This window comes from Aulostomus chinensis, chromosome 17 (genome assembly GCF_037954235.1).
Source record: "Aulostomus chinensis isolate RoL2024-O1b breed Wild chromosome 17, RoL_Achi_v1.0, whole genome shotgun sequence".
In the NCBI taxonomy this organism is placed as follows: domain Eukaryota; kingdom Metazoa; phylum Chordata; class Actinopteri; order Syngnathiformes; family Aulostomidae; genus Aulostomus; species Aulostomus chinensis.
The window spans coordinates 26,050,527-26,065,449 of NC_141336.1; the positions used below are offsets into that span (position 1 = coordinate 26,050,527).

General features: G+C 48.2%; 2 protein-coding genes across 3 annotated transcripts in view; one reads left to right on the plus strand and one right to left on the minus strand.

Moving 5' to 3' along the window:
* The window catches only part of LOC147246949 (uncharacterized), a 27,539-nt gene extending 19,290 nt beyond the window's left edge, over positions 1–8,249 (minus strand). Inside the window, exons 1-4 of one of the 2 annotated variants that reach the window (XM_086181709.1) lie at positions 7,478–8,249; positions 6,546–6,717; positions 5,956–6,029; positions 5,730–5,837 (exon numbers count right to left, since the gene is read on the minus strand). The gene's annotated coding sequence lies outside the window, so the exon portion shown is untranslated. Of the gene's footprint in view, positions 1–5,729; positions 5,838–5,955; positions 6,030–6,545; positions 6,718–6,951 lie in introns of both variants that reach the window. The other variant, XM_086181713.1, reaches the window with a different exon arrangement.
* On the plus strand, positions 2,151–13,979 carry rin3 (Ras and Rab interactor 3). Its single transcript, XM_086181727.1, has 14 exons — positions 2,151–2,575; positions 4,788–5,343; positions 5,751–5,862; positions 5,948–6,020; positions 6,585–6,676; positions 7,058–8,057; positions 10,002–10,182; positions 10,258–10,429; positions 10,733–10,854; positions 11,164–11,350; positions 12,306–12,437; positions 12,539–12,705; positions 12,887–13,001; positions 13,119–13,979. Exons 1-14 carry the CDS (start codon positions 2,541–2,543, stop codon positions 13,367–13,369), a joined length of 3,195 nt encoding a protein of 1,064 aa, XP_086037853.1. The 5' UTR covers positions 2,151–2,540; the 3' UTR covers positions 13,370–13,979.
* Positions 13,980–14,923: the final 944 nt, after the last annotated feature.

A 14,923-nucleotide genomic window follows, 5' to 3' on the forward strand; every position in this document is an offset into this window, starting at 1 on the left:
GTGATGCAAGGGCCTTCAGCAGACATGGAGCAACACTAACTGACTTTAAATTGACTGAAGAGTGAATGCTGTCAGTCTAGAACGGCCTAAAAGTGACACTTCACCCAAAAAGTGTATTTTCCTTTCCAAGGACTTGCTAATTGGTGTCTTGAGCTCAGAGAGACTTCTCCGTGTCTGAAGCTGATGGAGGCTGACAGTTGTAGGTAGCTTCACTCAGTCACTGTGTGCTTCCATGTGGTTTGATCGGGGGTTTGCAGCACCGCTAAAAGTGAATCACGATTTTATCTCATTAATGAAACTCCAGGCTGTACCATTCAGCTCTATCTCATTAAACTGATGCTTCCCAGACGCTGTGTTTGATTGGCAGGAGATAAAAAAAGACAGATTCCTACTCCTCCACCTCGTTCAAGCTCCAGCAGAGACGAGGAGGAATGACTCCGTCGACGCAGTAGCGGGAAGGAGCAACGCTGGCTGATCTCGGCTGTTCAGCTCAGTTCATACGGTCACCGTCTGATCCTGCTGTAGGCCTCATTTCATCCAAGACAAACAGAGACAGTGCTCGGTTGATGGGGAGAAACGGAATCGCCGCAGTCCGCGGGTGACGTCAGAGGCCACGCTGGCGTCTGTAGTGCAGTGACTCAAGTGACAGGCTGATGTAGAGCGACGCAGCCGTCCACAGAGGTGCCGTGATGCTCTGTGACATCACAACAACGTATCATTCTTTGTTGTTTGGTCATTGCGGTCTTGTTTGCTTGTTTATTTATTTGTTTGTCCATTTCAGTTCCCCATTAGTGACTCTTACTGGGTCTTAAATTATTCCTTGGTTGGTGTGAGAGTCTGTAAACCAGACCGTTGCTTCTGGACAGTTGAGCTGCTGTTAGCATCAGTCTCCGTTAGCTTCAAGTTAAATATACGTGGCTGGTTCTTCCTGCAGCCACAAAGAAGTGATGAAGGAGGGAAAAACATTGTTGCCAGCTCAAGACTCCACTTAGGGAGTACTTGAGAGGACAAATATACTCATCAAGTAAAATATTGCCTCAAAGCATGAAGGTCTGGCTGTGAGATAACTGTCATCTGCAGGTTCCGTGTAGAGGACTCGGCGCGACACGGAACCTGAGGTTTCACTGATGCAGCCCATCAACAGCTACTCAGCACTTCATCATTCAGAGTTTTTCTTCACAGTGTTCTCATCACCTCCTACCCTGCTTCTTTTCATCGCTCCAAAATAATTCCTCTGCAGGTTCCCTCCCTCTGCCAACCTGACGGACCGCCTGCCGTCCTCCCTCCCCCGCCGCTCCGCCTGACTCAGCCTGCGGTGACACCAGCCTTGCCCCCGAGCCCCCCAGCTGCACCCAGCAGCGAGCACAGAGCAAATCACGCTGGTTGTAGAGGGTCAGCAGGTGGATTTGTGAGGACTGGAACACCAGAATATACTTTTAGGTGAAGTAAAACTGTTGACCAAATCTATCATCAGTGCTTCCAGACAGACTTCAAACGTGCTACATCAGTCCTGTTCTCCCTCCACCCGCTCACAGCCATACTGGTGTTAGTGGATTGTGGTCTGTACTCTAGCTCCCCCCAGTGACGGCTCACTGCAGGTGAAACTGCAGACACATGTATAACCACTGGTGTTTACACAGGAAGCAGCTGCACAGTCAACACGCTTGGCTGCTCGCTGGCGTACACACGTGTGCATCTCTGACCACAGATGTGACCTCCACATCTGTGGGTGTAACCTCCAATGTCATACGAGGGGATTGCATTTTGTATATGAGCTTTAGCTTCAAAATAAAAATGCATACAACTGACAACAACTGCCAAGGTTCTTTTATTTCTTCATATTTAACTCTTCTCAGAGTGAAAGGGAGGGGGGCAAAAAAACAGCAGGTTTTTGTGTGACAGGAAGAGGTGACATGAGGAGCTGAGGAGGGAAAGAGGTGGAGTGTCAGAAGAGTGAAGCTAGTGGGAAACATGAACATTCCACAGTTTGAGTGTGGAAGCATCTGGAAACTTTTAAAGGAGATGGGAGGGACCGAGGAGGAGGAGGGGGAGGAGGAGGCTGCTGAGCATTGAGGCCACCCCGACAATCTGAGCCAGCTCATGTTACTGGAAGATGTTGAGATTCAAAGATGCGTATTTGAACATTAATGGCAAAGTAGCACGAATAAGGAAGTTGTGTTCCTGTTACTGACCCCCGGTGTCACAGACAGCCTGCTAGCCTGACATCGACTTTAGAGCATTATGTCATCGACCACAGAGTCGACGCGTGACCAAGTGTTCGGCCTCTTCCTGCCTGAGGAGCAGCTCAGGAAACCGAAGCTTGGGCTGATACACAGACATTTTCCTTTTGCCTTTAGTTTTGCCTTTTAGAGTCCTGGTCTGCTCAACAGGAGGGGTGGGGAGGGGGCTGGGGGTGGCAAGGAGGCGGGGTTTGATGAAGCTCAAAAAGAAAGAAAAAGCGAGAGAGGCAGAGAGTGACAGAGAGAGAGCTAGTGAGAGAGAGTGTGTGACAGAGCGGTGAAACATTCAAGTCTGGAGATATGATGGAAGCCAGCGTTGTTTCTCAGGACAAAAGGTGAGTCTGGGATTGGAGATCTGGGTGAAAATGAGGTGAAGGAAGTGAATTCTGTCGAGGCATGTTGTCATGGAGGGGAGGTGTGTGGGGGGGGGGGGGAATCAGACAGCCTGAGCAGGAAAAAAAACAGATGTCATGACTCACTGGCTAATAAATAGGTCAGTGGCGACTGAGAGGGTTCGATCCAGATTCCAGTTTTGTAAAACATGAACCAGGACAGCAACGTCTTTGCTTTGTGCTGAAATGTTGGCATGAAGTTTGTCTGTCGTGAAAATGTGAAAAACTTCAGGGAAGAAAAGGACAGTTTTGAAGTCTATGGACTGTTTTACAGGGGATATCCATGACAGTGAGCAGGCTCACCCACCAGCCAAAGCATCCTATCTTATAATGCAGTCCATCAGAGAGGCAGCACGTCAGGGACGAAGTATCGCTGCAGTCCAGCAGGTCTGAAGAGCAGCAACTGACAGCATAAACTAAACCAGAGAACATCCCAATCCTGCGATGTGTTGCCTCGCTGTGTTTCTTGCCAACTAAAAAAACCCCAAAAGGTAGCAAGGCAGCCAGTAAGCTAGCTAAACTCCAGGCTGACACCAAGGGAAGTAAAAGAGCTGCTCGTCTTGAGTGACTTCTCGCACATTCTTCCATCCTGCAGTATTACAAAGATAATGGGGTAGTAATAAAGTTGAGAACTGGTCAGTGCTTCCACATACAACCTTTAAGAACAGATACAAGTTCCAGGAATATGGAGCTCTTTCCTGCATTTCACTGATGAACCCAAAGGCCGTGGCGGGTAAAAGTTTTCTTCTCACTTTTAAAAGCATTTAATAGCAATTGCATGTTATCAACATGTAACGTCGCATGTTTGACTTGATCTCTGACAACAATGGTCCTAATTTGAAGAACTGTCAGCGAGGTCAGTCAAGGTTCCACCCTCTGAGCTGAGTATTCTACAGACAACAGCTATTTTCCTCTAAAAATCGAGCTGACCCCACAGTTCTTCCACCCTTTTCCTGTGAGCAAGCCTGACATGTTCAGGCCAAAAGAAACTCTGGATTCATAGAGTTTGAAATATCTGCAGCTGAGTCTTCTGATTGTCTGGAGTTTCACGGGGAATATTTCCTCAGATGACATTTTTGAAATGAAATCGGTTGACATCAGTAGATTTTCTGTTTGAGGAAAAAACCCACTGTGGTGTAACGTGGGAGCACTGAAACCTCTGCTCCCCAACAGCTGCTGTTAGCGAGCTAAGGTTAGCTAGCAAATGCTGAAGCCATCTCTGTATTCAAGTTGAAACTGTACTGATGTGGTCACACTGTTGTGCTGTGTATTTTGACACCAACACCAGTCAAACAATCCAACTCATGAAGACATTAATGTCTTGCATCAACCTAACCTGTCTAAAGTAAAACCGCCACGCTGCAGCAGTGGTCTCTGAAGCGCCAGAGTTGAGGTCACCAGCTCCTAGTTTTGCAAGAACCTGCGCTGCTTGCAACCTTTCACACTCTTGGTAGTTTCAATGGTAGTTTTCTAAACATGAATATCAACTTTTCAAACGTCCTTTGCTAAGCCCTTTACTGTATAAGTACTGTTGTTAGCACCTTGCGTCCTGAAATGATACTTCACCCAAAGGAAGTTTGACCTCCGAGTCCTCACCAACAGGAGTCTGCAGCTCACTGAGATGTGTTTTTCCCTCCTCCATCACTTCTTAGTGACTCCAGAATGCAGGAAGAGCCAGCCACGCATATTTAGCTTGAAGCTAACGGAGACTGGTGTCTTCCAGTTTATACAGTACTGGAGTCCCAGTGGATGTTGGTGTCATACCATGCGGCTGGACATGCATCTCTCTGGAACGTCAGTGTCTGGAACAAAAGATTGTTTCTCACACGCATCTCATTCCTGTACCGTGCATGTGTTTTCGTGGTTGGACTTGAATGCAGCACAGCTTCTTCTGCAGCTCACAAGGAGCAAAAACTTGAAGAATTCCATCTTCAGCAGGACAGTTACTTTTTGTTTTCTGTTATAAAGGAACCTCTGTTATGACAGAACAATCTTGCCAATCCCCTGAAGCTAACTGGCGTCTGCTAATCTCTCACAGGAAATGAGGATTCACAGTAATCATGTAGAACGTTCTCCAGGTTCTAGCAGCCACAGGCACGTTAAGACAAAGTCCTTCCCCACACACTATTTACACTTCTTTCTTTTCCTCTCACAGCCTCTCAAGCCCTCTGACGGGAGCACTTGTCACTCCATCCCCTCCCCATCCCCAGTCTCCCCCTCTTCTCCCACCGTCCGTGCCCGCCTCCCATCCTCCTGCACGGCCAAGCCGACCCAAACCGCCGCCGCCATCCATTAAGTCCTCCCACCTCCCCTCTCGACCTCCTCTACCTCCAGCCACTCCTCCTGCCTCCAGACCTCCTGCTCCTCTCTCCACCAATCTCCCTCCTCCATCTGTTCCTCCCTCTCTCTCCAACCCCTCCCCCCCATGTCTCCCTCCACCCCTCTCCCCAACTCCTGCCTCTCCCCCTCTCTCTCCCCAGCCGTCTTCCTCCTCTGACCTGGCTCTCTTGTCTCCTCTTCCTCCCCCATTATCTCCAACAGTCTCCTCATTCTCCCCCTCCCAGCCTCCTCCCTCCCTCACCCCTCCATCCTCTCCAACACCTCCCCAACTGAGCCTCATAGATCAGCTGGTGGGGAGCGCATCCATATGGCAGACCAAAGGACTGAGCCAAGATCAAACGCTGAGCATGATGGGAAATCAGGTTGCAGGGGTGAGACATTCACATGGACACTACAAACTCAGAGGAGGGTTTACATTCCAACACGCCGTGAAAATGCACAACACATCATTTTATGGGTTTGTGATTGGTGGCTCAAACAAAGTTGGATTTTGGACCTCCATCATCAAGTTTGAAGGAGAAGAACACCGCATAAAATAAACTAGAAATACCACATCAAGCTTCTAAAGACTCCCTGATGGGTCACTTTGACCTTTGACCTCCAGCATTTCAGTTCATCCTTAAGAGCCACTGAACATTTAGCGAAATTTTGTAGAAATTCCCTCATGGTTATCCTGAGACATAGTAATACTACATAAATAGGCACACATGCAGTGTGCCCAGATATACCAGATCCTGATGTTCTCCAGAGTTCTAACCTGTCCTCCTGGTACTTGCAGACGTTCCTGGTTCACAGCAGCGAGGACAAGTCGGTGAAGCTGTCAGTACGCCAGCCTGAAGGACAGGGGGCGCCACTGCTACAGGACCTGGCGGTCAAACAGCACAAGACACGTACGTGTTAGCCAGGACTGCAGTGTTAGAACTCCTGAGTACAGGGTGAGGTGGCGGCTCATTCTCTGACTGTGTTCTGTTTCAGTTCTTCACCTGGACGGTTCGTCTCTGGTCTTTGACGACATCTTCAAACTTGTGTCCTTCTACTGCGTCAGCAGGTAGTACATCTATACACATACAGATATAAAACAGGCCTACAGTACTGCAAGTACTGGCAATATATCAGAGTAATATCAATACTGTGATATTAGAAGAGAGATCTGAGATTTGAGATATCCTTATATTGTGATACTGCACCAATAAGTGTTTTCTGGTTTTAAAGGATCCATCACAGTACAGTGAAGTATTTTCTGAACCTCTGGGACATTTTGTCTGATTACTGATGATTCTTAAACATTTCATTGTGTTCATTTTCCACTAAAGAACAAATAATCAATACTTCTGTAAGTATTGCCCAGCCCTAGTACACACATTCATTTAGTGAGGTTTGACGACGTCAAACCCTTGGCCACGCCCATCAAACAACTACAATAAAACATGACTTGTACATGAAAATACATTCAATACATCCAAAAACATGAATCATATACATCATATATGTACTCATATAAATACACACATATTCATGGGTGTACACAAAATCAGTAAGATTACTACAATCACGTCATGATGGAATACTTTACTCTCAGTGTTGACTTTTTGCCGTTGAATCCACCAATCAGGGACATCCTGACCGTCCCGCTGAGGTTACCCCAGGCCATCACCACGGCAACAACGAGAGCGGAGCTGGAGGTCATCTCTGCTATGGGTGCAGGTAACTCAGCGTGCGAGGAATCCTCCGATGTCAGGTCACTGCTGCCGCACGGAGAAAAAAATAGAGCACAGAAGAAGACGGGACTCATCTACTCAGCAATAAATGAACGTTAACTTACTAGTGCAGTACAACAAATACTCCCAACGTAGAAGCAAATGAAGAGACGTGCAGTACTTCAGGATTTCATGGAAGTAAAAGGTGCTAGTAGAAACTCACGAGGCTGTCTTAAAGTGATACTTCACCCAAAAAGGGTATTTTGTCTTTCTAGTACTCACTGATGGGAGTCTGGAACTCCGACGCTGAGGTTTTTTGCCTCCTGCATCACTTTGATTACGCAGTTTAAATCTCTTTCTCTTTCAACAATCACTGCTCCTGTTGCAGATTTCTGGACGTCAGACCTGAATGAGCAGACTAAGAACCAGGACCTGGTTGTGGAGGAGAACCGCACCAGTCTGTTCTTATATGTCAACCCGGTCCCAGTGGAGGAGAACCCCAAGAAACTCCTGAAGGACTCCCCCAAACATGACATCATCACTCCTCAAAACATCAGCTCCCCTCTGCAGAATGGTGAAAACCCAGCAAAGGTCATCCCAGAGGTCAAAGGTCAGGCTAAGACCATGCCCAACCAGCAAATTAAATATAAGCGGCCCCCGCCGAGGCCCCCCAGCCTGGGTTCGGGCTCTGGGATGGGCTTGCTCTTCTCAACACCTCCCTTGATTCTCAGTCCTGCAGCTGACAGAAAAGAGGAAGGAAGGGGGGGAGGGGGGGAGAGAGAGGACAGGAAGTCAATGTCAACATCACCTCCTTCATCACATGCTCCCACTTCCATGCAGAGTCGCTCGGCTCCGCCTCTTCCTCCTGCTCCCGTGCACCGCAGCTCGTACAGGAAGAGCACTGAGGGAGGAGAGGGGACGGAGAGAGAGAAGGGACAAAGTACAGCAAAGGAAGCTGATCAAGAGACAGTAGAGGAGAAAGGTGAGGAGAAAAGTACTGAACCAGACAGCAAACATCCAGAGGAGGAGAGGAAAAACGAGAAGGAGAAAGAGGAGGAGGAGAAGGCAGTGAGAGTGGATAAAGAGGAGGACAAACAAAAACTGGGCCCCCAGACTCAGCCCCCAGTTAGGAGACCAACTCGTCCAGTTCCTCCACCGAGGAGGAAACCATGTTCCCCAGAGACGATTGTGAATCCCGTCCAGGGTGGAGGAGGACCAGCCAATCAGAGTCCTGCGATGAGAGCTGGCCCTCCCTCGCCAGCACGGCGCCCGGATGTGTCACTGTACTCTCCACAGGGGGGCGCTGTGCTGGGAACTGATCCCGACTCCGGCTCTGCCAGCAGCACTGAGGAAGAGGGAGACCTGAACCAGGACCAGGAGCTAAACAAGTAGGTGTGATGGACGCCTGATGTCCGGGCCTGAGGTTCCCCTCCACCTCAGGAGTTTGTCCTCTCCGTCCTTCTCAACCCTCCGGAGTCGAGACTCCCAACTTCTATTTTCCCATCAATTTTTTGCAAAATAAGAAGATCCATTCATGCTTTAGAGTTCTAGCCGGTCAACAGGCTTTGTCCCTGCAGTGGGATTGGACCCTGCAGCTTGAATAGAACCTTGCGGCTTGAATAGAACCCTGCAGCTTGAATAGAACCCTGCGGCTTGAATAGAACCCTGCAGCATGAATAGAACCCTGCGGCTTGAATAGAACCCTGCGGCTTGAATAGAACCTGCGGCTTGAATAGAACCCTGCAGCTTGAATAGAACCTTGCGGCTTGAATAGAACCCTGCAGCTTGAATAGAACCCTGCAGCATGAATAGAACCTTGCGGCTTGAATAGAACCCTGCGGCATGAATAGAACCCTGCGGCTTGAATAGAACCTTGCGGCTTGAATAGAACCCTGCAGCATGAATAGAACCCTGCGGCTTGAATAGAACCCTGTAGCTTGAATAGAACCCTGCAGCATGAATAGAACCCTGCGGCTTGAATAGAACCCTGCAGCTTGAATAGAACCCTGCAGCTTGAATAGAACCTTGCGGCTTGAATAGAACCCTGCAGCTTGAATAGAACCCTGCAGCATGAATAGAACCTTGCGGCTTGAATAGAACCCTGCGGCATGAATAGAACCCTGCGGCTTGAATAGAACCCTGTAGCTTGAATAGAACCCTGCGGCATGAATAGAACCCTGTAGCTTGAATAGAACCCTGCAGCATGAATAGAACCCTGCGGCATGAATAGAACCCTGCAGCATGAATAGAACCCTGCGGCTTGAATAGAACCCTGTAGCTTGAATAGAACCCTGCAGCATGAATAGAACCCTGCGGCATGAATAGAACCCTGTAGCTTGAATAGAACCCTGCAGCATGAATAGAAACCTGCGGCATGAATAGAACCCTGCGGCATGAATAGAACCTTGCGGCTTGAATAGAACCCTGTAGCTTGAATAGAACCCTGCGGCATGAATAGAACCCTGCAGCTTGAATAGAACCCTGCAGCTTGAATAGAACCCTGCGGCATGAATAGAACCCTGTAGCTTGAATAGAACCCTGCAGCATGAATAGAACCCTGCGGCATGAATAGAACCCTGCGGCATGAATAGAACCTTGCGGCTTGAATAGAACCCTGTAGCTTGAATAGAACCCTGCGGCATGAATAGAACCCTGCAGCTTGAATAGAACCCTGCAGCATGAATAGAACCCTGCGGCATGAATAGAACCCTGCAGCTTGAATAGAACCCTGCAGCATGAATAGAACCCTGCGGCATGAATAGAACCCTGCAGCTTGAATAGAACCCTGCAGCATGAATAGAACCCTGCGGCATGAATAGAACCCTGCAGCTTGAATAGAACCCTGCAGCATGAATAGAACCCTGCGGCATGAATAGAACCCTGCAGCTTGAATAGAGCCCTGCGGCATGAATAGAACCCTGCAGCATGAATAGAACCCTGCGGCATGAATAGAACCTTGCAGCTTGAATAGAACCCTGTAGCTTGAATAGAACCCTGCAGCTTGAATAGAACCCTGCAGCATGAATAGAACCTTGCGGCTTGAATAGAACCCTGCGGCATGAATAGAACCCTGCGGCTTGAATAGAACCCTGTAGCTTGAATAGAACCCTGCAGCATGAATAGAACCCTGCAGCTTGAATAGAACCCTGCAGCATGAATAGAACCCTGCAGCATGAATAGAACCCTGCAGCATGAATAGAACCCTGCAGCATGAATAGAACATCATTATCATTCTACCAGTTTCTGGTAGGAGAACAATGTGTTAAGGATCATGTCTCTAGAAAGGTGAAGAAAGTTGTCACTTCAACAACATAGCCAACGTTTCTCTCCAGTCGTTCCTCCGAGAGCCGAAGTCCCAAAGCGTCAGTGAGACGAACCTCCACCACAGTGATGCTGGACCGAGCCCGCTACCGCCTGTCCACCGTCATCACCGGCCTCATCAGCCATGAGCGCCGCCTCACTCAGCGCATCGTGGAGCTGGCCAGAGATCCTCTGAGCTACTTCGGTAACCTGGTGAGTCGTGACACTGACCTGGGCCAGTCTCCTCTCTGCATGGAGATCCCCTGGTGTTCATGTCTGGTATTACAGGTGAAGGAGCACCGGGCGTTCACCCTGGAGACCATGTCCAAGCACGGCACCTCCACGGAGCTGCTGCAGGAGATCAGACAGATGATGACTCAGCTGAAGAGTTACCTGCTGCAGAGCACGGAGCTGCAGGCCATGCTGGAGCCCCAGCACCAGTACACGCAGGACAAGCTCGGTAACAAAATCACATGCAAAACTAAAATCCAGCAACATAACATGAAAAAACCCTGTAATCCTATTTGTTTGTAGTCTAACAGCATCAAAATCAGCAAGCAATTAATTACCATGATCAAACATGGAGTAAAGAAGATACATCTAAACATGTCTGTCAGCTAACGCTAACCCATAGAACAGGATGTTGAGCTGGGGCTCGGAAGCGTTGACTGAACTGCTAACTAGGGTTATTTGAAGCTTTGGTGGAGTGTTGCTGCACTCATCAAGTGGTGCCCATTGCTTGGCGTGGTGTGTGTCCATGCAGAGAGCATCGTTGAAGCAGCTCTGTGTAAGAGCGTCCTCAAGCCCCTGAGGGAACCTGTTTACCAGAGTCTGGAGAACCTGCACACCACCAACAGCAGCCTCAAACAGCTGGCTCAGAACCAGGTACAGCAGCAGAGCTGGGCTTCAGATACGGTACCACGCAAAGTCCTCATGATATCTCGATGCCCAAACATACGTGGCTGGCTCTTTCTGCACTCTGGAGTCACTAAGAAGTGATGCAAAAACATCCTAGTAAACTGAAGAGTGCTACATTCAGGGACTCCAGCACGAGGTCCTTGATTTACATTCACAGGAGCATCTTGCTGAATCAGCTTTAGTTTATCAGCTGTACTGAAACTTCAAATCGTCCATCACGTAGAACGCTGCAAGCAACCTGTCTAGCTGTACTAGCGACCTCTGCCTGTGTGTCAGTCTGTAGTTCTAGGCAGCACCACCACAGCGCTTGGGGTGACCACGGCAGTCCCGGAGGCCTCCGCCATGGAGAAGATCAGTGTCAAACTGAATAATCTGCACCTGGAATATTCCCCTCAGAGGAAGATCGAGCTGCTGCTGAAGGCCTGCAAGATTATCTACGACTCCATGTCTGTCAGCTGCCCAGGTCAGGATCCACACCGGTGCTGCAACCTCTGACCCCTGACAACAATACACAACCACAGATCAGCAGCTTCAGGTTGAAGCTGGAGAACAACTGGAGTTAAAAGAGCAGCACAGGAATGAGCTCAGGGCCTGGACAAAGTTCTCGTCGTCTCAAAGTCTGAGGCTTTTTAGTTGAATAACTGGAATCGTGTCAGTGGTTAACACCGGGTGGCCTCAGGACTCACAGTCGGCTGAAGCATCACTTCGGCTCTTAGGGTAAAGGTTCTTAGTAGAGTGGTGCAAGAAACAGGTTTACTCTTTTGGAAACCGCTTGTGGATTTTGAGAGTGAGTTTATAATTTCAGGAAATGCATCTCTGTCAGAGAAAAAGGTGACTGCACGTTGCGTTCAGTGTCTGCTCAGATGTTCAGCTGTCAGCAGCGGTAAAACCCCTCCTGTTGACCACAGTCGCTGCAGTCTCAGCCAGGCAGAGCAGACCCAAACTGGTGGTACGACTGCAAACAACAACAAGAGCAGCCACAAACTCAAGTGGAATGATTTTATTTGAATTGAACTGGCAAGCTTGATTCAATGCATTAAAAAACTGGATTTGATTGGAAACATTCAGAATTGAATTTAGAATTTGGAACTGCATTGCAGTAAAGTTGAAGCTGGATTTGATGTCATGAATTCGCTTAAACATTTCATTTTCTCCTCCCTGAACATTCAGTTCTCGCTACACTGCACACATTCTGATCTCACACTTGGATTTCAGTTTACTGAGGCAGACTTCCAGGCCATGAGAACCAGTAATCGAGGACAGAGCCACAGAACTCCTCTCCTCCGACACAAACCGTGAAGGAACCGCTACAGACGTGCATAAGAGTTCTGAATGAAAGAAAGACATGGATGAGTCCTGACAAAGATAGTGACAGCTACTGTGTGTGTGTGTGTGTGTGTGTGTGTGTGTGCGTGCAGGGCGGGCCCATGGCGCGGATGACTTCCTGCCTGTAATGATGTACGTCCTGGCGAGATCCAATCTTTCCACCCTACAACTGGATGTGGAATATATGATGGAGCTGATGGATCCTGCTCTAACAATAGGAGAAGGTACACACACACACACACACACACACACACACACACAGTTTTCACACTGAAAGTACTTTGTTTTAGAATACATTTTCTCCTGTTTAAATGTGTGTGTTTAGGTTCATATTATCTCACCACCACCTACGGGGCTCTGGAACACATTAAAAGTTTCGACCAGCAGAGGTCAGCAACACGGCAGCTCAGCAGAGAAGTTCAGGACTCCATCCACCGCTGGGAGAGACGCCGCACGCTCAACCAGGAGCGCATGGCCCAAAGATCTGTTCAGGTACACACGCACACACCACACACACCGTGGAAAACCTAACCCTCTCCCGTGGCTCGTAGAGTCATCATCTGGGACTGCTTTAACGCAGTTCTGACAAGAACCAGTGACAACATCTTCAAAGGTACCAGTCGCGTGCCCAGTGGTTATACTGGTGCAATACTGGTGTGGATATGTGTTGTAGGACTTCCTGACAGTGTGTTCTCCTGAGATTGGAGCTAACCCCAAGACTCTGGGAGTCCTCCCCACCACCACCATCCATCAGCTGGCCGAACAATGTGCTGCACGCTTTGAGCAAGGTAACGTCCCTGGCAGGACGCTCCGACTTCTGTTTGCGACATTTGTGCAGCTTCATCACCAGCTTGGGTTCTCCAGTGATGCATTCAGTGATTAATCTTCCTGTTCCTCTTCTCCAGACTCGTACATCCTCAGCATCTATGTAGATGGTGTTCACCGGCTCCTGGCCCCAACAGAGCTGGCCCTCAGAGTGAAGAACAGCTGCAAGCCAGGAGCCTACTGCTTCGTCTACCACCCTGCCGAGCAGCCTGGACGCAGCTGCCCCACGGATCCGCCGCCAGAACCTCCCAGTGAGAGCTGTGTCCAGGCAGTAGCGACCGCCGATGCTGTAGAGCCGGAGGACGAGAGCGAGAGTCTGATTAGCTTGTAACTGCTCTGGCGTCACTTCACCGAAGCGCTGATGACAAAGACCAGAGTTGTCACTCTCCAGTCTTCCTTGAAATATCGATCCCACCTGGACAAAGCAACTCCCTTTAATACTTGGTGAACTGCGTCCTGATCTACCTGAACACCAAGTCCACATCAGTCAGATCAGGTACATAAACCAAAATATGTAGTCTTGTTAATATTACAAGCATAAACAAAGACAGCAAACCAAAGAAGCCAGACAGCAAGGAGTTGTGTCATATCTCATCCTGGGGTCTGGAACTCCAGGGCGATGGGGTTCATGTGAAATACATAAATACATGATGGTGTTTATACTGTCAATGCCACGCTGAAAGCCTCTGCTCACGAACAGGGGCAGAATGTCAGTGTTACAGTTCCTGGGATACAAAGGTCTGCAGCATCTAGACTTGAACAGCAGCTAGAACACTTGTTGAAGGAGGCGCCGCCACCGTGGCATGAAGAGGAGCACCTTAAGAGACCAAAACATTCGTTTGCGTTCCATAATCCCTGACTATTCCAAAGAGGTTTCCTTTTATATTTGTGTTTTACATACTGGACTTGATCGTGTTGTAAATAAAATTGCTTTTACACGACCAGGTTTGAGTGCTCAGTGATGCTTTTAAAGGTCTCACCTGCTGCCTGACGAGACCAGGAGACACCTGCTGTTACGTCTCGGTGCAAAGAAGAGAATTGATTTCATGATCTTGTAAGGCTTCTAAAGAAAATGACAGGTTGAGTCTCAAGCACAAAATTCCTGAGTACACTTCAAATATTCGTAGTACAGACTCTTTAACGAGAGCAACAGAACTAAAATGAAAAGATAACGTTAGCTCCTTGCTAAGAACAAACATCAAAATATAGCTTCATCGCTAGGAAACAACATGACGAGAGGATGCTAGCATGGACCAACAAATGAACCCTGAACTACAACACCAGCGAGAATGAAGAACAAACATTAATGCTAACATTCGCGTCCAATCACCCTTGCAGTTCTGCAGTCGTTCACGGTGGCGCCGAACGCCACCAACTTGCAACAGAAGCCTTTTTAGTTACATTTCTAAAATTTTCAATGGAAGCGTTTGTAGATTCCTCATCATATGTCTGGACTAAAAGCTATTATATTATTATTATTATTATTATTAGGGTTATTATTAAACTATTATACTGGATAATGACCTGGAGGGTTAGCAACTGAAATTTTCAGCGGTTTTGCTGTTGTTAGCTGTTAATCACCTTTAGCTCCAAGCTAAACATACGAGGCTGGCTCTCTCTGCATTCAGGAGTCGATGAGTTTTTAAAATAAAATATTTTATGATCACAGAAGCGAAAATAAAATTAAAAAACAAACTGAAAACACTCAAATTTAGCCAGAATCTGATTCCAGGTTAAATGTCATTCCTGGCTGATGGAGACACTGCCTCATGTTCAAAGGGGGCGAGGTGGGCGTGATGGTGTTTGGGATAAGAATAGCGGTAGCGTAAGGTGACTCAAGCTTTGTCTGACGCTCGTTATCGGAATGTGGCGAAGACATTGTTAA